At 39.0% G+C, this 25,801-nt stretch overlaps 1 protein-coding gene across 9 annotated transcripts in view; it reads left to right on the top strand.

Moving 5' to 3' along the window:
• GPATCH8 (G-patch domain containing 8) overlaps positions 1–25,801 on the top strand; it is a 118,700-nt gene that overhangs the window by 76,305 nt on the left and 16,594 nt on the right. For all 9 annotated transcript variants that reach the window (XM_045888771.3, XM_064582814.1, XM_064582816.1 and 6 more), the window contains one exon: positions 16,827–16,970. In XM_045888771.3, the coding sequence (XP_045744727.1) occupies positions 16,827–16,970 (144 nt within the window). The remainder of the gene's footprint in view (positions 1–16,826; positions 16,971–25,801) is intronic.

Genomic DNA, 25,801 nt, shown 5'->3' with positions numbered 1-25,801 from the left:
TCATTAAATGAGAGATGATTTGAGTCTCCTTTAATAAATCTCTAATTTCAGGCACCTGGTTGGCTCAGTTGGTTAAGCAACTGCCTTCAGCTCAGGTCATGATCCTGGAGTCCCAGGATCGAGTCCCACATCGGCTCCTTGCTCAGCAGGAAGTCTGCTTCTCCCTGTGACCCTCCCCCCTCATGTGCTCTCTCTCTCAAATAAATAAATAAGATCTTTAAAGAAAAATAAATCTCTAATTTCTGCATCATGGATGTTGCTGCTAGATTATGATAGATATTAAAGTTTCTAGATACCATGAGTTGCCTTCATTGACATTATAAATATAGTGCTTTTATCTTGTTTAAAGCTTTATAGTGTAATCTGTACCTCAGTTGAAAGTAAGACCTTGATTCCTGCTTTCATTTTGTGTATATTGCCTTGTATATCTTTGGGGTTTTTAGTGTTGTTTTGTTTTTTGTTTTTTGTTTTTAATTTTTCTCTCTTTTTAAAGTTTTTATTTATTTTTGTGTGAGAAAGAGACAGAGCAAGCATGAGCAGGGGTGGGGGCAGAGGGAGAAGCAGACTCCCTGCTATGCAGGGAGTTGGACCCAGGACTCGATCCTAGGACCCTGGGATCATGACCTGAGCCGAAGGCAGACACTGACCAACTGAGTGACCCATGTGCCCCTGTGTTTTGTTTTTTTTTTCTTGTTTTTTGTTTTCGTTTTTTAAGATTTATTTATTTGAGAGAGAGGGAGAGAGGACAGGGAGAGGGAAAGAATCTCCAGCAGACTCCCTGCTAAGTGAGAAGCTGGACACAACACAGGGCTTCATCCAGTGATGGGGCTTCATCCAGTGATGCTGAGATCATCTCAGCCGAAATTAAGAGTCAGTTGAGCATCCAACTGAGCCACTCAGGTGCCCCTTTGTTTTTTTTTATGTTCAGTATTTCTGAATCGCTTTGTTTTGGATGTGCATCTTATAATCATCATGGAGTGAGGTTTTGCTTTGCTTTACAATATGAAAAAAAATTTTAATGACTTAACTATAATATATGTTTTTTTAAGTAATTTCTCAAACAACCCCAAGATCAAGAATCACATCCTTAACTGACTGAACCAGACAGTGCCCCAATTTTTTAATATTTTATGTGACAGATAGGTCTGGTTTAGTTTATATTAGATTTTTTTTTTAAGTCACTGACCGTGGGATAGAGATAGATGGATTGTATTTTTCTTGTTGTTCCCTTTAACTTAATAAAATTACCCTTTGTTCTCTATTTCTTTTAGTGTCCATTATTTTTGTACTTTAGAAGTGGCAAGTTAACTTTTGTCGTCTTATTCCCTTTCAATTCATCTACCACCTAATATTAATACACTTAGTATATAGCATACAGTTAAATATGGTTGTATAATACTTATGTTACTTGATTTTCACTTTTGAATAAAATTCTTGTTACTTTTATTATAGATGCAGTTATAGGCAAACGTCTAATTCCCATTTGCTGTCTCTACCTACCGGGTTTTATAGTAGTTAATATCATTTCTATTTTGTGAGGGGATATAGCATGTACTTTGTGATCTGACATGCTAGTAGCCCCGCTTCTTTGAATCTCAATTCTATGTGTAAATACATTCAAAGCCTGCCGGTCAGGGGCGCCTGGGTGGCTCAGATGGTTAAGTGTCTGGCTTCGGCTCAGGTCACGATCCCAGAGTCCTGGGATCAAGCCCCACATCGGGCTCCTGGCTCAGCAAGGAGCCTCCCTCTGCCTCTGTCCCTGCTTATGCCTTTTCTCTCTCCCTCTCTGTATCTCTGTGTCTCAAGTGAATAAATAAAATCTTAAAAAAAAAAAAAAAGCCTGCCGGTCCTTTTGCTGAGTTTTTCCTCATCATTTCTGCAGTTTATATCCCAGTAACTTCTTTAAAAAGGATTGTGCAAACAATATTTCCTCAATTATTTTTGTAGGATGAAAAAATATTTTTGAAATAATCAATGACATTTTAACAATAAATTAAATACATGGTTTAATGTGGTCTCAGGCAGATATTGCCCTTGGGAAGAAGCAAAATTCAGACTTCTCGAGCAATTTTCAGTGTCAAAGAACTTCTAGATAAAGCCCCCCAAAATTTTAGGAGATCATAGCCCTACTATAGACCCAACTAAAAAACTAGATGTTCTGGCCTAGAGTTAGCAGGGGAGGGGGGAAAAAAGAGCAGAATCAGACCCCTTAAGTCTGAAGATACTGCAGTTGTCAGCTTGGATACAGCATATAAAAGAAGCATATTTGATTTGTTTAAAGAAATAAAAAGGATTGAGATTATGAGTAAAGGGCAAGAGACCATATAAAACCTCAGTGAGAGGATTGAATAGCAGATTATACAAATGTAAATACTAACTATAATACATGTGAAGAGATATCCAGAATATAGCAAAGTGTAGAGAGGGAGGGCAAGAAAGAGAAGTGGAAAATATGTGAAAGAGGTTGAGTTAGATGATAAAAAATGAGAAGCTCTTAATACGTACCTAGACAGAATTTTAGAAAGAAAGAAAAAGTAGGGCAGAGGCTCAGAGAAAAGATTCCAGAATTGATGAAAAACACAATTCACAGATTCAGCAAGCCTAATGAATCTCAAGCAAGGGAAAAAAAAGTTTATACATAGGCGCAGCAAAACTGTACAGTAACAACAAAAAGAGACATAATCTTCAAAGAACTGTTGCAGTAACAAAGAGAAGTCAGAATACAAAGTTGATTCTTTTATTAAAGGTTCTTTTTTTTTTTTAAGATTTTATTTATTTGACAGAGAGACACAGCGAGAGAGGGAACACAAGCAGGGGGAGTGGGAGAGGGAGAAGCAGGCTTCCTGCTAAGCAGGGAGCCCGACACGGGGCTTGATCCCAGGACCCTGAGCCGAAGGCAGACGCTTAACGATTGAGCCACCCAGGCGTCCCCAAAGTTGATTCTTTTAGAATCTAATGAATCTGGGCGCCTGGGTGGCTCAGTTGGTTAAGCGACTGCCTTCGGCTCAGGTCATGATCCTGGAGTCCCGGGATCGAGTCCCGCATCGGGCTCCCTGCTCGGCAGGGAGCCTGCTTCTCCCTCTGACCCTCCCCCCTCTCATGTGCTCTCTGTCTCTCTCATTCTCTCTGTTTCAAATAAATAAATAAAATCTTAAAAAAAAAAAAAGAATCTAATGAATCTTAAATGTTCTCAGAGCAGTCATCATCATAGAATTATACACACAGAAAAAATGTCTTTCAAATTAGAGATAAAAATAGTATCAGTTTTCAGATAGAAAATTAGTTTGCTACCAAAAGACTCTTGTAAAAGAAATTTTATTTATTTCAAGATTTTATTTATTTTTTTATTATGTTATGTTAATCCCCATACATTACATCATTAGTTTTTGATGTAGTGTTCCATGATTCATTGTTTGCATATAACACCCAGTGCTCCATGCAGAACGTGCCCTCTTTAATACCCATCACCAGGCTAACCCATCCTCCCACCCCCCTCCCCTCCAGAACCCTCAGTTTGTTCTTCAGAGTCCATAGTCTCTCACGGTTCGTCTCCCCCTCTGATTTCCCCTCCTTCATTCTTAAGTCAGCATATCTTCTTTTTTTTTTTTTTTTAACATATAATGTATTATTTGCTTCAGAGGTACAGATCTGTGATTCAACAGTCTTGCACACTTCACAGCGCTCACCATAGCACATACCCTCCCCAATGTCTATCACCCAGCCACCCCATCCGTCCCACCCCCCACCACTCCATCAACCCTCAGTTTGTTTCCTGAGATTAAGAATTCCTCGTATCAGTGAGGTCATACGATACATGTCTTTCTCTGATTGACTTATTTCGCTCCGCATAATACCCTCCAGTTCCATCCACGTCATTGCAAATGGCAAGGTTTCATTCTTTTTGATGGCTGCATATTCCATTGTGTATATATACACCATATCTTCTTTATCCATTCATCTGTCGATGGACATCTTGACGCTTTCCACAGTTTGGCTATTGTGGACATTGCTGCTATAAACATTGGGGTGCACATGCCCCTTCGGATCCCTACATTTGTATCTTTGGGGTAAATACCCAGTAGTGCAATTGCTGGATCACATGGTAGCTCTATTTTCAACTTTTTGAAGAACCTCCATACTGTTTTCCAGAGTGGCTGCACCAGCTTGCATTCCCACCAACAGTGTAGGAGGGTTCCCCTTTCTCTGCATCCCCGCCAACATCTGTCATTTCCTGACTTGTTAATTTTAGCCATTCTGACTGGTGTGAGGTGATATCTCATTGAGGTTTTGATTTGGATTTCCCTGTTGCCGAGGGATGTTGAGCACTTTTTCATGTGTCTGTTGGCCGTTGGGATGTCGTCTTTGGAAAAATGTCTGTTCATGTCTTCTGCCCATTTCTTGATTGGATCATTTGTTCTTTGGGTGTTGAGTTTGATGAGTTCTTTATAGATTTTGGATACTAGCCCTTTATCTGATATGTCATTTGCAAATATCTTCTCCCATTCTGTCAGTTGTCTTTTGGTTTTGTTGACTGTTTCTTTTGCTGTGCAAAAGCTTTTTATCTTGATGAAGTCCCAATAGTTCATTTTTGCCCTTGCTTCCCTTGCCTTTGGCGATGTTTCTAGGAAGAAGTTGCTGTGGCTGAGGTCGAAGAGGTTGCTGCCTGTGTTCTCCTTTAGGATGTTGATGGACTCCTGTCTCACATTTAGGTCTTTCAGCCATTTTGAGTCTATTTTTGTGTGTGGTGTAAGGAAATGGTCCAGTCTCATTCTTCTGCATGTGGCTGTCTAATTTTCCCAACACCATTTGTTGAAGAGACTGTCTTTTTTCCACTGGACATTCTTTCCTGCTTTGTCAAAGATTAGTTGACCATAGAGTTGAGGGTCCATTTCTGGGCTCTCTGTTCTGTTCCATTGATCTATGTGTCTGTTTTTGTGCCAGTACCATACTCTCTTGATGATGATGCAGATGATATGATACTTTATGTGGAAAACCCAAAAGACTCCACCCCAAAACTGCTAGGACTCATACAGGAATTCAGTCAAGTGGCAGGATATAAAATCAATGCACAGAAATCAGTGGCATTCCTATACACCAACAACAAGACAGAAGAAAGAGAAATTAAAGAGTCAATCCCATTTACAATTGCACCCAAAACCATAAGATACCTAGGAATAAATCTAACCAAAGAGGCAAAGAATCTGTACTCAGAAAACTATAAAATACTCATGAAAGAAATTGAGGAAGACACAAAGAAATGGAAAAATGTTCCATGCTGATGGATTGGAAGAACAAATACTGTGAAGATGTCAATGCTACCTAAAGCAATCTACACATTCAATGCCATCCCCATCAAAATACCATCCACTTTTTTCAAAGAAATGGAACAAATAATCCTAAAATTTGTATGGAACCAGAAAAGACCTCAAATAGCCAGAGGAATGTTGGAAAAGCAAAGCTGGCAGCATCACAATTCCGGACTTCAAGCTCTATTACAAAGCTGTCATCATCAAGATTTTATTTATTTGACAGAGAGAGACTCAGCGAGGGAGGGAACACAAGCAGGGGGAGTGGGAGAGGGAGAAGCAGGCTTCCCACTGAGCAGGGAGTCAGTTGTTGGGCTCGATCCCAGGACCCTGGGTTCGTGACCTGAGCCGAAGACAGACTCTTAACAACTGAGCCACCCAGGCGCCCCTCGTAAAAGAGATTTTAAAGAACATACTTCAGGAAAGAGGAATGTGATTCCTATTTTGAGGCTTGAGATACAATGAAGAATCTCTTTTAAATCAGTATATAAATGTGGGGGGGTGTGTTTTATTTAATCCAGTCTTCTGATCTCTTTTTTGGAAAAGTAAATCTTCCAAATCTATTTATTTATTTATTTATTTATTTTTAAAGATTTTATTTATTTATTTATGAAAGACAGAGAGAGAGAGAGAGGCAGAGGGAGAAGCAGGCCTCCCGTGGAGCAGGGAGCCCGATGCGGGACTCGATCCCAGGACCCTGGGATCATGACCTGAGCCGAAGGCAGACGCTTAACCATCTGAGCCACCCAGGCGCCCGTTCCAAATCTATTTAAACACTATTTTTTATACAGTAATCTTATAGAATTAAATAAAAACCAACATTGAATTAAAATATGCTTATGTAACCACCATTAACTAGAAGGATGGGTTCTGCTTGGCACCTGCTTCTTTGTACTTCTCACTTTTAAATCAGTCTTATGCAGATACATCTGATGGGAAGATCACATGTCTGAACCCTGGTTTTAAGGCAAGTTGAGAGAGTGAGTTTTCTAAGAAAACCACTGCTAAGGGAGAATATCCACAAGTTGCTTAATAAAGCCAGACAAAATGAAACTGAACTGCCCAGAGTGCCTAGCAAAAATTAGGGTGAATGAAGGGCGCCTGAGTAGCTCCTAAGCGTCTGACTCTTGATTTTGTCTCAGGTCATGATCACAGGGCTGTGGGATCCAACCCTGTGTCGGATTCTGCACTCAGAGCAGAGTCTGCTTGTCCCTCTCCCTCTGATCATCCTCCTGCTTGCGCTCGCTCCATCTCTAAAATAAATAGATAAAAAATAAAATCTTTTTTAAAATTATGGTGAATGATTGAATATGGCAAAAATTATATGCTGTATATTCACTTTTTAGTTTTAATAAATTTATCCAAACTGGTTCATCCTGGCTGATTAAGTAGCTCATGTGGGAAATGGTAGATGATGGAACTGCCCTCAAAGTGTATCCGGAAGATACAAAACTGAATAGAAGAAAGGCCAATTTTAGAAGCCTTTGAAATGAGACTTATCTTTAGATCTGTTAACTAGAAGGATCTACTAATTGTGAGACTAATTTATCTACCCCTGCTGTAAAAGGCTAACAAGTCATCATTTATCATTCCTTTCCTCTTCTCATTCCTCTGTACTACCTTATAGCAAATGAATACACAGTTGACCCTTGAACAACAAAGGGGTTAGGAGTATGATCCTCCCTGCAGTCAAAAATGTGTGATAACTTACTTAGTAAGAGCCTACTGTTGACCAAAAGCCTTACCAAGAACAGAAACAATCGGTTAACACATATTTTGTATGTTATATGTATTATATACTGTTTCATATAATAAAATACACTAGAGAAAAGCAAATATTAAAATAAGAGAAGATACATTTATAGTACCGTATTGTATTTATTGATACTGTAAGTTTATGTCCTCTGTTGTTTTTTTTTTAAGATTTTATTTATTTATTTGACAGAGACAGAGAGAGCACAAGCAGGGGAGCGTCAGGCAGAGAGAGAAGCAGGCTCCCCGCTGAGCAAGGACCCTGATGCGGGACTCAATCCCAGGACCCTGGGATCATGACCTGAGCCAAAGGCAGATGCTTAACTGACTGAGCCACCCAGGCATCCCATGTCCTCTGTTCATAAGATGAACCATCTGTCAGTACCTTCATCAATATTATATGATATAAAACTGTAGATGTTATACTTATTACTAATATTAGACATCAAAAATGAAAAGATAATGTGGAAAAAGAAATTAATTTACAGGTATAACACTTCATGAATTGATAACAAAGAAGCAGGAGTATGATTGCTTCATTTTAGCCTAGTGTAATCAATACGATTGCTTCACAGTAGTCTAGCCTATACACTAATGAATGGTTATAAAATTTTTATGGCATACAGCAGTCATATTCATAATAATGTAGTAGAAACATTGTTACATTTAAAATATGTATTTTTATCTGAGGTGATACTCAGCTTCTCCAGTTACAAGGGAGAGAGCCATACTGTACATAATATAATTCTTCGAAAGCAAAGTTATAAAATAGTAAGAAAGCCAATACATTATTAATTTCCTATCAAATGTCACTTACCTTACTCCTGTGTAAGGATAGTCTGCCCACTTCCATACTAATCTTGTACATTATATCCTTCATAATGAATACTTAGGCGATGATGGTGACATGAAAACATCTCACATAATTCTTGCCATATAGTTACTCCATTTTCACACAAAGACACACACATACACAAGAGGTAAGTTTATTAACTGTACAGCATAAAGATTATATACTGTTCATTAAGTGGAAGTGGATTATCATAAAGGTCTTCATCCTCATTGTCTTCACATTGAGGAGGAAGAGGAGGGATTGGTTTTGCTATCAGGGGTGGAAGATGTAGAAGGGGAAATGGAAGAGGCTGACACACTTGGTGTAACTTTACAGAAATAAGTCATTATTTCTGTCTGACATTTTTGCTTTTTCATTTTTTAAAAAATGTTTCTAGGGTACCTGGGTGGCTCAGTCAGTTGGGCCTCTGCCTTTGGCTTGGGTCACGGTCTCGGGGTCCTGGGGTCGGGCCCTGTGTCGAGCTCCCTGCTCGGCAGGGAGTCTGCTTCTCCCTTTCTCTGCCAATGCTCCACTTCTGTCTCTCAAATAAAAATCTTAAAAAAAAAAAAAGTTTCTGTACATCGTCTTTTACCCTTTGCTTTAGTTTCAATGCCCATGTCATAGATATGTCCGTGTGGTAAAAGAAGTCAAAAGCAGTCTTGAATAATCAGAACCCTTCTTCCAGATAGTGTACTATCACTTTGTTTTCTGGTACTGTTTCTTCTACGTTTCCTTCCTTATTGCACTAGTTTGGAAGCACTTATCTCCTCTTAATTCCTGTGGTGTGGTGTCTTTTAGCTCTTGAATTTCTTCAAAATCCATATCTTGAAACCCTTCCTCACCACTACCTTCCCCCCCCCCCATATCTATAATCTCTCTCATGATTTCCTTGATTAGCTGTATTGTAAATCCTGTGAAGTCATGCACAACTTCTGGACAGTTTTCTCCAGCAGGAATTTATTGTTTGGGGCTTTTTATGGCTCTATGGCTTTTTCTGTAACAATAGTGGCATCTTCAGTGGTATAATCCTCCTAGACTTTCATGATGTTCTCCCTTTTGAGGTTCTTTCTTCCATAGTGTTGACAGTCCTTTCTATAGTATACTGTGTATAATGACCCCCTGATCCAGAGGCTGAATTAGAGACATTGTGTTTGGGGGCAAATAGACTGTTTCAATGCCTTTGCTGTTGAACTCATCAGGTTCTAGGTGGCCAAGGACATTGTCAAATATCAAAAGGACTTTAAAAGGCAATCCATTACTTGGAAGGTACTTCCTGACTTCAGGGACAAAGCATCAATGGTAACAATCAAGAAGCATTCTTTTTTTTTTTTAAGATTTTATTTATTTGACAGAGAGAGACACAGCGAGAGAGGGAACACAAGCAGGGGAGTGGGAGGGGGAGAAGCAGGCTTCCCGCTGAGCAGGGAGTCCAATGCGGGACTCGACCCCAGGACTCTGGGATCATGACCTGAGCTGAAGGCAGTTGCTTAACGACTGAGCCACCCAGGCGCCCCTCAAGAAGCATTCTTTTTGTCCAGACCTTTTTGTTGTACAACCAAAAGACTAGCAGCTGGTGTTTATCTTTTCCCTTCAAGGCTTGGGGGTTAGTTTTATTTTTATTTATTTTAATTTATTTATTTTTAAGATTTTATTTATTTGACAGAGCCACAGCGAGAAAGGGAACATAAGCAGAGGGAGTGGGAGAGGGAGAAACAGGCTTCCCACTGAGCAGGGAGCCCGATGCGGGGCTCGGTCCCAGGACCCTGGGATCATGACCCAAGCTGAAGGCAGCGCTTAAGGACTGAGCCACCCAGGTGCCCCGAGGGTTAGTTTTATAGATAACGGCAATCCTGATCATAAACCCAACTGCATTTGCATAAAACAGTAGTGTTAGCTTATTCCTTCCTGCCTTAAATTCTGGTGCTTGCTTCTCTTCCTTTCTAATCTTGCTTCTCTTCCTTTCTAATAAATGTCTTTTTGGCATTTCCCCCCCAGAATAGAGTACTTTTGTCTGCATTAAAAACTTGTTCAGGGGCTCCTGGGTGGCTCAGTCGTTAAGCGTTTGCCTTCGGCTCAGGTCATGATCCCAGGGTCCTGGGATCGAGTCTTGCATCGGACTCCCTGCTCGGCGGGGGGCCTACTTCTCCCTCTCCCACTCCCCCTGCTTGTGTTCCCTTCTCTTACCAAGTCTCTCTCTGTCAAATAAAATCTTCAAAAACAAAACAAAACTTGTTCAGGCAGGTAACCTTTCTCCTCAGTGATTTTCTTAATGGTGTCTGGGAACTGTCTGCTCCTCTTGGTTGGCAGAAGCCACCTTTCCTGTTATCTTGACATTTTTTAGCCAAACCTCTTTGTAAAATTAGCAAACCATCTTTTGCTGGCATTTAATTCACCAGCTTTAGATCCTTCACCTTTTGCTTTAAGTTGACATATAATGCCTTTGGCTTTTTTTTAAACCTTATCAGAGTCTAAACATATTCCTTTCTTATAGCAATCCTAAACCCACACAAAAACTGCATTTTCAATATGAGATTAAAAGGTTTTGCAAAACATGGGGCACCTGGGTGTCTCAGATGGTTAAGCGTCCAGCTCTTGATTTTGGCTCGGGTTATGATCTCAGGGTTGAGAGATCGAGCCCCTCATTGGTCTCTGCGCTGGGCATGGAGCCTGTTTAAGATTATCTCTCTGCGGTACTCCTGGGTGACTCAGCCAGTTAAGCATCTGCCTTAGGCTCAGGTCATGATTTCAGGGTTCTGGGATCAAGTCCCTTGTGGGATTCCTTGCTCAGTGGGGAACCTGCCTCTCCCTCCGCTTGCCACTCCCCCTGCTTGTGTGTGCACATGCACTCTTCTCGTGCGCTCGCACTCGCTTGCTCTCTGACAATCTTTAAAAAAAAAAAAAAGATTCTCGGGGTGCCTGGGTGGCTCAGTCGTTAAGCATCTGCCTTTAGCTCAGGTCATGATCCCAGGGTCCTGGGATCGAGCCCCGCATTGGGCTCCCTGCTCCGCGGAAAACCTGCCTCTCCCTCTCCCTCTCCCCCTGCTTGTGTTCGCTCTCTCACTGTGTCTCTCTCTGTCAAGTAAATAAATAAAATCTTAAAAAAAAAAAAAGATTCTCTCCCTCTCCTCTGCCCCTCCCTCCCCGCACTGCGGCTCGCTCTCAATTAATTAAAATAAAAAAGGTTTTGCACCCGCTGATCAGCTATAGCGACAGCTCCATGGATTCTTTTTTTTTTTTTTTTTACAATGGTCCTTACACTTACATTTCAAGATTCATTTATCTTGAAATGGCAAGCAGCCACTGTTGCAGGTGTGAATCTATGGTTTATATCAAGCAATTCAAATTTTTCTTAGAATATCATGATTTTTCTCTGCTTGTGAGTACTTCCAGCATCACTAGTGGCACTTTGTATGGGTCCTGTGGTGTTATTCGAGGTTTACAATATGCACTAAACATAATGAAAAATACACAAGAACTGGGAGATACCACTTTTTATTGCAATACCCTGCCAGAGAGCCAAACTGCTCATGCAGAGATGATTAGCATCACACATAGCTGTAAGTGGACACTTGCAACACTTGAGCTCTTCCCAGTAGCAACAAGAGATGGCTATGAAATTATTATAATAGTACAGCATGTACTACGTTTAATTTTAGGCAGTTATGATTTAATACATTATCTTTACATTTGTTTACATTTCTCTCTGCTAATGGTACCATCCATGTAAGGTCTGTAAGTGTGCACCTAAGTTTTGATAAATTATAACTTTTTTTCTTTTCAAGTAAGCTCCATGCCTAGTGTGGAGCCCAACGCAGGGCTTCAACTCAAGACCCTGAGATCAGGATCTGAGCTGAGATCGAGTCAGACGCTTAACTGACTGAGCTACCTAGACACCCCTAAATTTTAACTTTTTATACTAGATTTGTATCTATTTTATGGTAATGATAAACTAGTATCTACATATATTTTATGCATTAACGACATACTGTTCATTTTTTTTATATTTTTAGACTATGTGGTTTATCTGTTTTTTCAAATTGTTGCAAATCTCCAAAATTTTTCCATATATGTATTGGAAAAAATCCTTGTATAAGAGGACCCATGCAGTTCAAAACCATGTTGTTCAAAGTTCACCTGTACTCAGCTTGTTTTGAGATGTCATTTGGTATCTAGTTCTGTTTTTTTTTTTTTTTAAAGATTTTATTTATTTGAGAGAGAGAGAGAATGAGAGACAGAGAGCATGAGAGGGAGGAGGGTCAGAGGGAGAAGCAGACTCCCTGCCAAACAGGGAGCCCGATGCGGGACTCAATCCCGGGACTCCAGGATCATGACCTGAGCCGAAGGCAGTTGCTTAACCAACTGAGCCACCCAGGTACCCTGGTATCTAGTTTTTAAGTGGAACTGGTGAGGCAAATTGGACCACCTTTTTGGGTCAGTCTTACAGTTTTTAGCCAAAACCTTGTAAAGACCAATGGATAACCAGCATATCTATGTTGGCTTTTCAGATTAGCAGTACAACTTATTTGGAGAATAGCTTCTCTTTTTTTTTAAGATTTTATTTATTTGAGGGAGAGAATGAGAGAGAGCGTGAGAGTGGGGAGGGTCAAAGGGAGAAGCAGACTCCCCGCTGAGCAGGGAGCCCAATTTGGACTAGATCCTGGGATTCCAGGATCATGACCTGAGCCAAAGGCAGTCACTTAACCAACTGATCCACCCAGGCGCCCTGGAGAATAACTTCTTAATATTTAACTCCATAACTGGCCGCAGTCTCAAGTAATGTTTTTTTGCCTTAAAGTCTAAAAAAGATGGAGTATGTGGCTGGCTCAGTCAGCAGAGCATGGGATTCTTGATCTCAGGGTCGTGAGTTTGAGCCTCACATTGGGTGTAGAGATTACTTAAACAAAAAAAAAATTTTTAAGTTAAAAAGTTGAGTATTAATATAGTTGCTCCAGCTTTATTTTGGTTAGTATTTGCCTGGCATATCTTTTTCTATCTTAACTTCCAACTTTCTAAGTCCTTGTAATCAACACGTTGTTGGGTTTTGTTTTCTGCCTCTTAGTACATTTATGTTTCTTGTGATTACTTATCAATCTGTCTTTCTACCTTCTATTTTCCTGATATTTCTGACATGTCTTACCTTTATAAAATTGAAGTTTTCTTACTTCTTCCCCCTTTACTATTTCTATTCTTCTAATAATTACCCTTGGAATTTTAATGTAAATTATGCTTAGTTTAACAAAGTTTAAAGTTAACTTGATCTCCATTAGTAGAAAGACTCTAGAACACTTAAACTTTGAATGCCATCTTCTGTTATACTTGGCCATATCAGCTAGCATTTTGCTTTTATCCTTTTTCAGTCCTGCAAACTAGGTGTTGTTTTGTTTTGTTTTTAAAGATTTTATTTATTTATTTATTTGAGAGAGAGAGAGAGAGAGCATGAGAGGGGGGAGGGTCAGAGGGAGAAGCAGACTCCCTGCCGAGCAGGGAGCCCGATGCGGGACTCGATCCAGGACTCCAGGATCATGACCTGAGCCGAAGGCAGTCGCTTAACCAACTGAGCCACCCAGGCGCCCCTGTTGTTCTGTTATCATATATATATATTTTTTATTGCTTAACATTTACTTTCAGATTTCAGACCTTTTTACTGGCATCATTTTCCTTCTTCCCTAAAGCACATGCTTAAGGAGACCATGACTTTCAGGCCCACAGTATGAAATACGTTTAATATTGCAACCACTTACGGGCGCCTGGGTGGCTCAGTCGTTAAGCATCTGCCTTCGGCTCAGGTCATGATCCCAGGGTCCTGGGATCGAGCCCCACATCGGGCTCCCTGCTTGGCGGGAAGCCTGCTTCTCCCTCTCCCGCTCCCCCTGCTTGTGTTCCCTCTCTCGCTGTGTCTCTCTCTGTCAAATAAATAAATAAAATTAAAAAAAATATATTGCAACCACTTACAACTGAAAAGTTTTACAAGATAATATTTATCCTTATGTGAAATACACTCTGTATTTTGCTATTTTTTCCCCTTTTCATGCCTGTTACAATCTACTAAATTAATGTTGTGACCCACTAGTGAGTCATAATCTATGATTTCAGAAATACTGCTTTAGGAAGGTTCTTTTTAATGAATCTGTTGGTGGTAAAATTCTTTTCTTCATTTCTGAAAAATAGGTCAGTTGGTATACAAATGTATTTTCTCTCAGCACACTGAAGCACACGGTCTTCTACCTTCTGTTGTTGCTTTTAATCTACTGTCAATCTGATTGTGGGTGATGGTTTTTTTTTTCCCCTGGGTATTTTATGATTTGATGGTCTATGGTCCCTTTATAGTCTCACTCAGTGTGTCTAGGTGCATATTTTTATTTAGCCTGCATGGTATACTTTGTGCTTCCTCTATCTATGGAGTTGTCTTACTAGTTTGGAAAAATCCTCAGCCTTTATATCTTCAAATATATATATATATTTTTTAAAGATTTTATTTATTTATTTGAGAGAGAGAGACTGAGAGAGAGAGCACATGAGACGGGGGAGGGTCAGGAGGGTCAGAGGGAGAAGCAGACTCCCTGCCAAGCAGGGAGCCCGATGTGGGACTCGATCCAGGGACTCCAGGATCATGACCTGAGCTGAAGGCAGTTGCTTAACCAATTGAGCCACCCAGGCGCCCATCTTCAAATATTTTTCTCATCTCTGCTGTCTATTCTCTTTTTCTGGGATTCCAGTTATGCACATGTTAATATTCTTATCATATTCTTCATGGCTCCTAAACCTCTTTTTCATATTATCTATTTCCTTGTCTCTGTGCCACATTCTAAGTAATTTCAGTCTTTTACCTGTTTTTGTTTACTACATCTTTTTAAAATTGAGATATAATTTACATACTACAAAATTCACCTTGTGGTTTTTAGTATAATCCGTAAGTTTGTGCAACCATTGCTACCATTTAATTCCAGAACATTTTCACCTCCCTAGTACGTTTTTTAAAAATTTATTGTTATTATTATTTTTATTAAGTAAGCCCAGCACAGAGCCCAGTGCGGGGCTTGAACTCTCAACCCTGAGATCAAGACCTGAGCTGAGATCAAAAGTTGGACACTTAACCGACTCAGCCACCCAGTCGCCACCCCACCCCCATATCTTTTTTGAGCTGTATCTGGTCTGCTTTTTTTAATCCATCCTCTAAGTAGCTGATAAATTTTTTGGTTTATTTTTTACAGTTAGGTTTTTCAATTCTAAAAGTCTTATATTGGGTCTTTCTACAGTCTGCCTAGGTTTTTTTTTTTCCTGTTTTGTTTGTTTTGTTTTTAAGTAGGCTCCACTCCCAACTTAGGGCTTCAACTCACGACCCTGAGATCAAGTCACATGCTCTACCAACTGAGCCAGCCAGCCAGGCACCCCTAGTTTTTTGTTTGTTTTAAAGAGTTTATTTAAAATATATATATATATTTTTAAGCAATCTGTACACCCAGCATGGGGCTTGAATTCACAAGCCCAAGATTGAGAGTCATGGGCTCTACCAACTGACCCAGCCAGGTGCCCCTACAGTCTGCCTAGTTTTTAAAATATATTTTATGTTTGCTCATTGTTGTAATTCCATTTTATATTTTAAACATTTTATAGTTGCTTTATATTCTATAACAGACTATTCCAGTATCTGAGATTTGCAGCGCCTAAATCTATTGCTTGTTTCCTGTGACTCTCGCTTATAGAAGATTTTTCTTTCTCTCTCTTTTTTTTTTAAGATTTTATTTATTTATTCATAAGAGACAGAGAGAGGGGGGCAGAGGCAGAGGGAGAAGCAGGCTCCCCGAGGAGGAGGGAGCCTGATGCCGGACTCGATCCCAGGACCCCGGGATCATGACCCGAGCTGAAGGCAGAGACACTTAATCATCTGAGCCACCCAGGTGCCCTATAGATATATTTATTTTCTTTCGTGTGTGTAGTAATCTTTGATTGTAACCCCAATTTTGTTGATCTTAATCTAGGAAAATGTTAAAGGGCTAAAATGGAGGATGCTTTCTGAGAGTATTTTTGATTCTCTCTGCCAAGATGCAGAGGTCCTTGGGTACTCTCCAGCCTACTTATAGGTTCTTTCATTTATTACTGAGACTTCTCTGGTCTAGCTCCCCCATCTTGCTCAAACCCCAAGCTTCAGTGTCACCCGCATGTCCTTAGAGCCCTTGCCCATCACAGCCCTGATTTCAGTTTCAGATGATAAGTTGCTTTGTTTTGTTTTGTATTGCCTCTTTTGAGGATTATACTTACTTCTGTGGTTTCTACAATGCAATAAAAATTGTGATTTTTAGGGTGGCTCCGTTGGTTAAGTGTCTGAATCGTGAGCTCAGCTCAGTTCTTGACCTCAGGGTTGTGAGTTCAAGCCCCACATTGGACGTCACTGATGCTGGGCGTGGAGCCTACTTTAAAAAAAAAAAAAAGCATTGTTTATTTCTGGTTGGTTGGGGTTTTTTTTTTGTTTTTTGTTTGTTTTTTGTTTTTAAGCCAGGAGTAGGAGTAGGGGATGCCACCATAATGCTAAAAGGCAAAGTAAAAATTAAACTCTTTTTGGGGGCACCTGGGTGGCTCAGTTGGTTAAGTGTCTGTGCCCCTGAAGACAACTATTAATTTAGATATTTCAATACAGTAAGTTGCCTAAAATCCTTTATCATTAATGGCATCCCAAACATGATAAATATGTGGATTAATTAATAGTATAAGTTTACTGAATAAAATACAATGGCTACAAAAAAAAAACCAAATGAAGACAACTATCAGTACAACCACACACAAATTACCCTGCCAGATTGCCACTTGTGTTCCATCTGGCTTTTACTGGTACCACTAAATAAGCCCTCTTTTCTCTCTTCGGATAAGACTGCCTCTTTATAACATTCATTTAAATTCTACCAAGTTCATTTTTTGTTTGTATTTTGTGGTTTTTATAGGATTATGTTGACAAAGAGAAGGCAATTGCCAAAGCATTGGAAGACCTCAGAGCCAACTTTTACTGTGAACTCTGTGATAAGCAATATCAGAAACATCAGGAATTTGACAACCATATCAACTCCTATGATCACGCACACAAGCAGGTGAGGAATTGCTTGCTAACAAAGAAAAAGATACTTTATTTGTTATAACTATTGAATTTTATAAATGTACCCCCAAAACTTCATGACTATGGTTTCTTATATTTGCCAGTCTTTATCTGAGGTCCATCTGACTTACTTGATTTTTTTTCAGTGACAGAAGTCCTGACCTTCTAAGAATTTATGTAGAGTGAAGAATTGTGAGCATCATAAATCTTGCATAAAGTTTTTGGCTTTGAATGGTTTCTATATTTGTGCTTAATTTGGTAATTCAACTGAGGATCACTAGGAGCTTTGTTTCCCTTTCTCCCTCTTTCCGACCATGTTAAACTTGGAACAGTTATCCCAGACTCTGGTCACTTATATATAAGAATTCATGCTTTATTGGCTACTATTTCCTATCAGTAAGTCATTTTGTTATTTGGTTGGTATACCTTGGGAGGTAGATAAATCTTGAGAAGAAAAACAGAATTAGATGCTGTCTTAACTTCAACAAAAAAAACCTCTGATGCTGCATGTTGAAGAGCTTGCTAAGAAGTGGTTTATACTTTCTTTGCAGTCTTTTTTTTTTTTTTTTTGCTTTCATTGGTTTAGAAAATAAAATGGTACCTAACTAGTTAACAGGCATAAAGAAGGTAGCAGTAATTCCCTAGGGGGGATTTTGGAAGAAATGAATCTTTAAATCTTATAGCACAGTTCTGGCTTGTTAAAGAATTTTGAGCCATTTGATTTGGGGTGATTTTAACAGAACTTGCTAAGTCTTTGGAGGTATAATAGTTGTATTTGTTAAACTTGTAAAATTTATGAGCATTGCTGGAATGCTCTCTTAAGTGGATCTGTTGAACCAACATTTTTTTTTTTTTAAACCTTTGCTGCTTCTTTCAACCAACCATAAGATTTCAGTGCACAGGTAAAGGGCAAGCTTTGATTAAGTTTTCCCAGTACAAGGATAGTTTCTAAGCCATTACACTTTTTGCAACAGTCTCTTCCACATTTACCCACACCTAACCAATTTAAGATTCTTCCACTGATAGAGTTGTATTCAAGACAGCTTTGAACTTTCTATACATCTTTGGACATTGTTATACTATATTGTCAGGTCTGCTTAATTTGAAGAAGAGAAAATCAGGATATATATCACCAAGATATATTGGCAATTATCTTACTTTTTCAGAGAATCATGTGTCAAGGGACACCTGGGTGGCTCAGTCGGTTAAATGTCTGCTTTCGGCTCAGGTCATGATCCCAGGGTCCTGGGATCACGTCCCACATTGGGCTCCCTGCTCATTGAGGAGCCTGCTTCTCCCTCTCTGACTGCCACTCCCCTCCTGCTTATGCTCTCTCTCTCTCTGACAAATAAATATATAAAATCTTTAAAAAAAAAGAATCATGTGTCAAGAGAGAAAGAGTTATAACAGCAGATATTGCTTATCCAGTAACTTCTCAACCTTCTCAGTGTATATATAATTCATATTTTGGGGGTGATTTTTTATGGGATTAAGAAAGACATTTGACATCTAAACACATAAATGCCTTTTTGGGCCCTTGAGAATTTCTTCAATTAAAAATTATCTGTGATGGGGCACCTGTCTGGCTCAGTTGGTCAAGTATGTGACTCTTGATCTCACAGTCATGAGTTCCAGCCCCACATGGGGCGCAGAGCTTACTTAAAAAAAAAAAAAAAAAAAAGTAACAAATTAGAAGACTCCAGAAGAAACTTTAGGCACTAGAAGGACATTTAAAAAGGTTACATTTTTAGTTAATGAGAAGTCTCTTGAGTAAAGTTTCTATTAGGAACAAATAAATCAGGAAAATTTAAATGCAGACTTGAACAATGTTTATATTGCCCTTTAAAGGGAAAAAATTCTATCAGAGCAACAGATTTACAGGTTAAATCTGAGCAGAAATATAGAACTAGTGACATTCACATTGACAGTGTGATGGACGGTAATGTTTTAGTGATGTTGCTTTCAACTTGAGAGTAGTAGTAATTGTTGCAGCTGTGGTTCATTTGAATGTGACATGTTTATTCTCCTGTGCACTTTGAGATGACCCTGTTCTCTCTCCACTTTTCTCTATTGCAGTGATTTTCCACCTGGGGAGATTTTGTCCTCCAGGGAACACTTAACGGTGCCTGGAGACATTTTTGAGTACCACCATTAGGAGGGTGGTGCTGCTGGCATATAGAGTGGGTAGAGGTCAGGGGGGTGTCTAAACATCCTACAATGCACTGGAAAATTCCTTGCAACAAAGAATTACCTTGCCCAAAATATCAGGAGTGCTGAGGTTGAGAAACCCTGTTCTGTTAGGATTACTGAAAAACTTTCAAATATATATGGTATTGTGATATCATTTGGCCTTTGCTTGGCACAAACAAATCACTATCATTTTAAGTCCCCAGTTACGTTCTAAACAGTTATAAAATACTCATCTAGCTGATCACAAATACTCATTTATTACTCTGGTTTTTTTGTTTGTTTTTTCCATTATCATCAAAATGAAAATACAAAAGTAAGGATTTCTTATAGGGAACTCATGGACTGTCTTTCCATTAATAGAGAAATATGTCTGTGATCTTTGGTTTAGGAAGAAATCTTTAGCTGGTATGATTAATGGATGTATGTGAGCTTATTTCTTCACCATGATCAAAAGCCCATCTTAGGTATTAAAAAAAGAACAGTGGTAGTATGAGTTTGTTGTTCTGTTTGCTTTTGGTGGAGTGTTCTTTATTCGGTTGAAATGTAAGCTTTTTCATCTTTCTTTATACTGCTCTCTTAGTGCAAATAGTAGAATCTTGAAACAATGCTAAAAATATATAAACAAGAAAATGCACAGTACTAAATTTTTTATAGTTCTACTCTTCCCTGTACTTAGAATTTCTAAGGAGCCTTTAATTGCCCTTGGTACAACACAGCTAAATAATCCCTAAGAGGGGGTAGGTCCTATTTTTCATTTCCTCTTTGATGGACATGAACTTACCATACAAATGGACCTACCATTTTCCAAATTCATGCTCTAAAATCATAAAGACACCCTGTCTTGTCTTCCAGGAAGGCACACAGGATTATTATGAATCTGAGATAATAGGTAAGTACATTCAACCCTGTATTAGTAATCCCTAGTTTGTATCTTCCATCAAATTTTCACCATTAAAAATTTCCAGAGAAATAATCTATCATGTTAGTGGTAAACTATTAGTATAGACAGGATCCTGAACACACCCTTATCTTTATTAAGCACAAATAATCTTTCAAGAAAAGGCTACATGGTCACCCTCATTTGTGGTGATTGGGGGGCAGGGGCTTGTTATCATATGCATCTCACTACTCAGTAGTTTTTCTCAAATTTTCTAAGATTTTTGTGAAAAAAGTCATTAACTCGTAAATATTAAGACCCAGTCTGATCTGCAAAGATGAAAAAGCTCATGAGACATTTTTGCTCTTAGCAGTTTAAACCTCATTTTAAGGTGATAATTTCAATACATTTTGAAGGGAAGACCTCTCCATTCCTCAAGAGATAGCCCAATCTGTGATTCCTTTTTATATAACTTAGTCCTGATATGCCTCAGTGCTTAATAATATTACTCTCCATCTTCTGTCCCTCTTGGCTTAGTTACTTTGAAACTAAACATTTTTCCATCTCTACCTCCTCACCTCTTTGATTATTTTGCATATCTAAAAACATGTCTACTAGTGGATATGATCATGGAAACCATTTTCTTGAGCTTTTCATAGGACCTAAATTTCAAACTGCAAAGAGCATTCTCTTTCTCAGAGGTACATTTGTAGCAACACAGTAATAGTGCCTTATTTTTAATACTGTTTTTTGTTGTTATTGTTGTTTTGCTTCCTTTGGTGCCTTGTTACCTAGTCAGGATTCTCCCAGTCTTACTCTCTTTTTATTTGTGTCACTAAGGGTCCTCCTCACCAGCCTCCAGTACCTAAACCAGAGATCCCAAATTATCCCACAGATGTATTTTGTCTGGCCTTCGTAGTATTAGGTTTTTTCCCTTTAATTTTGGTTGGTTCCCAGTTTTTAAAAATGAGATTTTATATAATTCAAACTTATCTTGAAAAAATGAAATATCTAAGAACATTGGGCCTACATTTTAATGTAACAGTTGGCTAAAGCTCAGTAGTTGCTATCTCTTCAGAAAGGCACATGCTAACTCTTCAATTAGCTGTGGTTTCCACTTTATCTTTTCTCTTACATCAACTTGTATGACTCATCATATTAACTGTCAGATCCCTCTAGACATTTCAGTTTGTGACCCAGGCCTGTACCTTCCTTTTCTCTCCAAACAGGCTTCCACCCACAGGCTTCTAATTGACACTGGGGAAGTAGCACATTGAAAAGCTGCCTCCTTATTCCTCTTTAAGTGTTGGGTCCAACTTCTTTGCAATTTCAGAACTATCTGCGGTAGTCTGATCCAGTTATCAAAATCTGGTACTGTAAAGCAGCTTTGAGAAATTCTTTTTACTTGTAGAAAAAATTAGTGTCTTGGTCAGAGGAAAGAACACTTTCAGCCTGCTTCTTCTTTCTGCTAAAAGCAATTCAGTATTGGGGCACCTGGGTGACTCAGTTGTTAAGCCTCTGCCTTTGGCTCTTGTCTTGATCTCAGGGTCCCGGGATCGAGCCCAGCGTCAGGCTCCCTGCTCAGCGGGAAGCCTGCTTCTCCCTCTCACTCCTCCTGCTTGTGTTCCCTCTCTCACTGTGTCTCTCTGTCAAATAAATAAATAAATAATCTTAATAAAATCGGTTCAATATGAAATTCATTTTACGTTTTTTGAAAAAGCCTGAAATCTCATTTAGTACCATGTCTTTTTCAACTGTAAAAGTAGTGGTTTTATGAGCTTTAAATAGCTGAACTAAAACGGAGTAAGCCTATAGTAGCCATCAGTGACTGCTCTACAGAATGGAATCTACTACTAATTTAGTTAACTTTGTCTAAACTGCTACAATTGCTTTTTGACTGTTACAATATCCGGTAATACATATTACCAAGGAACAGAAATTTTAGAGTTTTCCTCATTACTCAAAAATGAAATAGGTTCTTAATTGAAGTATTTTCTGAGAAATTCCTTGGTGATAGAAGGAATGATCATTTTTGGACTTCACATGGCCTTCATTCAAGTTTGGAAACTTCATTAAAGTTTCACTGTTTCCTGGTTGCATTTTGCCTCTCAAGATCTTTTACTGTATTTGATCCTCCGTATGCTTGGTACATGGGGCATTAGGACAATAAGCACATCAAAACCAGTTGGACCTTTGGCAAGCCATTAGAGATTTAAGGAAATTCAGACTGAGTTCCCCTTTTTGGTGCTACTTTGATGTTCAGTGCAAGGGAAACACGAGAGTAAATTTTTAAAAGGCAATAAAAAATTAAATAAAATTGAGAAATAATTCTAGGGCTAAAATAAAAAAGAAAATGAACTCTTCCAAAAAGAAGTGAAACCACAGGGGCACCTGGCTAGATCAGTTGGTGGAGCATATGACTCTTTATCTTGGGGTTGTGAGTTAGAGCCTCACATTGGGCATCGAGCTTACTTTAAAAATAATAATTTGGGGCGCCTGGGTGGCTCAGATGGTTAAGCGTCTGCCTTCGGCTCAGGTCATGATCTCAGGGTCCTGGGATCGAGTCCCGCATCGGGCTCCCTGCTCCTTGGGAGCCTGCTTCTCCCTCTGCCTCTCTCTCTCTCTCTCTCTCTGTCTCTCATGAATAAATAAATAAAATTTTTTTTAAAAAAATAATAATAATAATTTAAGAAAAGAAGTGAAACCACCAAATTAGATGCCAGTGAAGATATTCTACACATATTTATATTTCATGTGTTTATGAAATGTTTATCCTTAGAAAACCATAAATTGATTGTAAAGTTGTGAAATAGATTAGGAAAACCATAAAGTATTTATGAATCCCAAAGCTTCATAAATGTTGACTTAAATAGCATAAGTCACTTCTGAAGAGATTATGCTTAGAGAAGCAAAGGAAGTGTGAAAAGGGGAATGCATTTAAGAATTTGAGCATATTATAGTTTTATTTCAATAACCCGTAGCAGGGAGATGTACCTGTGTATGTTACTTTTCTTTGGAACTGCTCTGCTTAATACAAGAGAATTGACAGCATTTGGCTACTGCTCCAAAAACTGAGCATGTTTTCTCCCTTCACTTGTTGACTCTTACTCACTGCCGCTGCTTTTCTTGGGAGTGGTCTTACATCCAGCTGTCACAATCTAGATAACCTTGGAAAACTCTGTTTCTGTTTAGGGAAGCTGCTTTTGTGGGCAGGCAGGGGTAACCCTAAACGGACCCTTTAGGAACTTAGTTTGCTGGTAAACCCTATATTTCCTTCCTTCCTAGGAATTTCTGACTCTGTTAATTATCTTGGCGCACATTCCAAATATGAATAAAAATGATCCTACCCTATTTATGTTCTGTAGTTTTCAGCCTGTTTTCTGCCCTGTACGTTTATATTTATCAGAGTGATGCACTGTGGTGGAGATTCTTGCATGAGGGCTGTATGTTCTCTTGTGGTCTGAAAAGGTAAAGCGACCTAAGAAACAATGGTAAGTCTGTGAGTGGCAGTCCTGAAAAGAGAGCTCTGAACTGAGATGCTGCTGTTCCATTTGCTATACCTAAGCAATTCTTAGGAATTACGCTCCTTTAAATTTTACAATGAGGGGCGCCTGGGCGGCTCATTTGGTTGGGTGGCTGCCTTCGTCTCAGGTCATGATCCCAGGGTCCTGGGATCGAGCCCCGCATCAGGCTCAGCGGGAAGCCTGCTTCTCCCTCTCCCTCTGCCTGTCTCTCTGCCTACTTGTGCTCTCTATCTCTCTGGCAAATAAATAAAATCTTTAAAAAAAAATTTTTTTTTTTTACAATGAGAGCAAACCTTTGCCTCCAGATATGATCTGGAGGGCTATGTCATTATATATATAGATATATATAGATATAATATAGATATATATAATATACATCCTAATAATATATATATATATTTTAAAGATTTATTGATGTATTTGAGAGAGAGAACATGCGCACAGGGGTGGGGGGTGTGGGCAGAGGGAGAGCAAGAGAGAGAGAACCTCAAGCAGACTCCCCACTAAGAGCAGAGCCTGACACAGAGCTTGATCCCACAACCCTGAGATCACGACCTGAGCCAAAATCAAGAGTCAGATGTCCAACCTACTGAGCCACCCAGGCACCCCATATATAGTAATATTTAAAACTTATTATCCACCAAACCACAGTGGCATACCATTGCACACCTATGAAGATGGCCAAAATTAAAAAGACACATATGTTGTCTCCAACATATGATGGAGAGGATATGAAAAAACTGGAACACTTCTACATTGCTAGTGGAGTTGTAAAATGGCGTAGCCCCTCTGGGAGACAGTTTGGCAGTTCATCAAAATGTTAAATATAGTTACCATGTGACCAGTAAATACCCAAGAGGAATGAAAATATATGTCTGCACAAAAATGTGTATAGGGGGGGTGCCTTCGGCTCAGATCATGATCCCAGGGTCTTGGTATTGAGCCCCGCATCGGGCTCCTTGCTCAGCAGGGAGCCTACTTCTCCCTCTCCCACTCCCCCTGCTTGTGTTCCCATTCCCCCTGTTTGTGTTCCCTCTCTCCCTGTCTTTCTCTCTCAGAAAATAAAAAATCTTGGGGCGCCTGGATGGCTCAGTCGTTAGCATCTGCCTTCAGCTCGGGTCATGGTTGCAGGGTCCTGGGATCGAGCCCCACATCGGGCTCCCTGCTCCACGGGAAGCCTGCTTCTCCCTCTCCCACTCTCCCTGCTTGTGTTCCCTCTCTCGCTGTCTCTCTCTCTGTCAAATAAATAAAAATTTAAAAAAATAAAAAAAAAATCTTTAAAAAAAAATGTGTATAAGATTGTTCATAGTATCCAGAAAGTGGAAACAGCCCATATATCCATCAGCTGATGAATGGATAAACAAAATGTTTACACATATTGTACACATCTGTACAATAGAATATTATTCAGCAATAAAAAGGAATGACTTACTGATAAATAACAGCATGCACGAACCTCGAAAATATTATGCTAAGTGAAAAAAAACAGTCACAAACCCCCCCATATTGTATGATTTTATTTATATATAAAGTTTATATATATTTATATAAAAAGTTTAGAATAAGCATATCTATAGAGAACATATATTAGGTTTCCAGGGACCAGGTAGAAAGGGGTAATGGGGAATGACTGCTAATGAGCATGGAGCTTCTTTTGGGAGTAATGGAAATGTTCTAAAATTAGTGTTGATGGTTGCACAACTCTGAGAAACCCACTAAATTTTACAATTTAAATGGGTGAATTTTATGCCATGTGAATTGTATCTTAATAAAATTATTTTTAAAACCTCATTATCCAGCTTAAATTTTGGTGGTGATGATGGTGACTATATGTACATATACATATGTGTGTGTGTGAAAAAAACATGTTAAAGCAGGCACACCTGGTTCTGTAAAAATACACCATGTTTTAAGGCTTTTTGCTGAATTCCTGAACATATCAAAGCGAATATTTAACAATAGTTTTATGACATATTAATTTGTTATTTATTCATCAAATGTTATTAATAATCATTGTGTTGCAAAATAATTGGGCATAAATGGTAAGTATTGTCATAAATGACTAATCAGGACTACTCTTAGCCAGCAAAAAAGAATGTATGCCCCTCTATTTCCCTCTGATGTTTTCAGTATCTATAATCAACATTAATAGTTAAACTAGTTTTCTCTATTACCAAACATTTGTTTTTCTTTGTTACTTAATAACATTTATTGTCATCGCTTACTGATAAACAT

This window comes from Mirounga angustirostris, unplaced genomic scaffold (assembly GCF_029215605.1).
Source record: "Mirounga angustirostris isolate CCGP_5_RB_7025 unplaced genomic scaffold, mMirAng1.0.hap1 SCAF_17, whole genome shotgun sequence".
NCBI classification, from domain to species: Eukaryota; Metazoa; Chordata; class Mammalia; order Carnivora; family Phocidae; genus Mirounga; species Mirounga angustirostris.
This window is presented reverse-complemented; position numbering and strand designations above follow the sequence as displayed.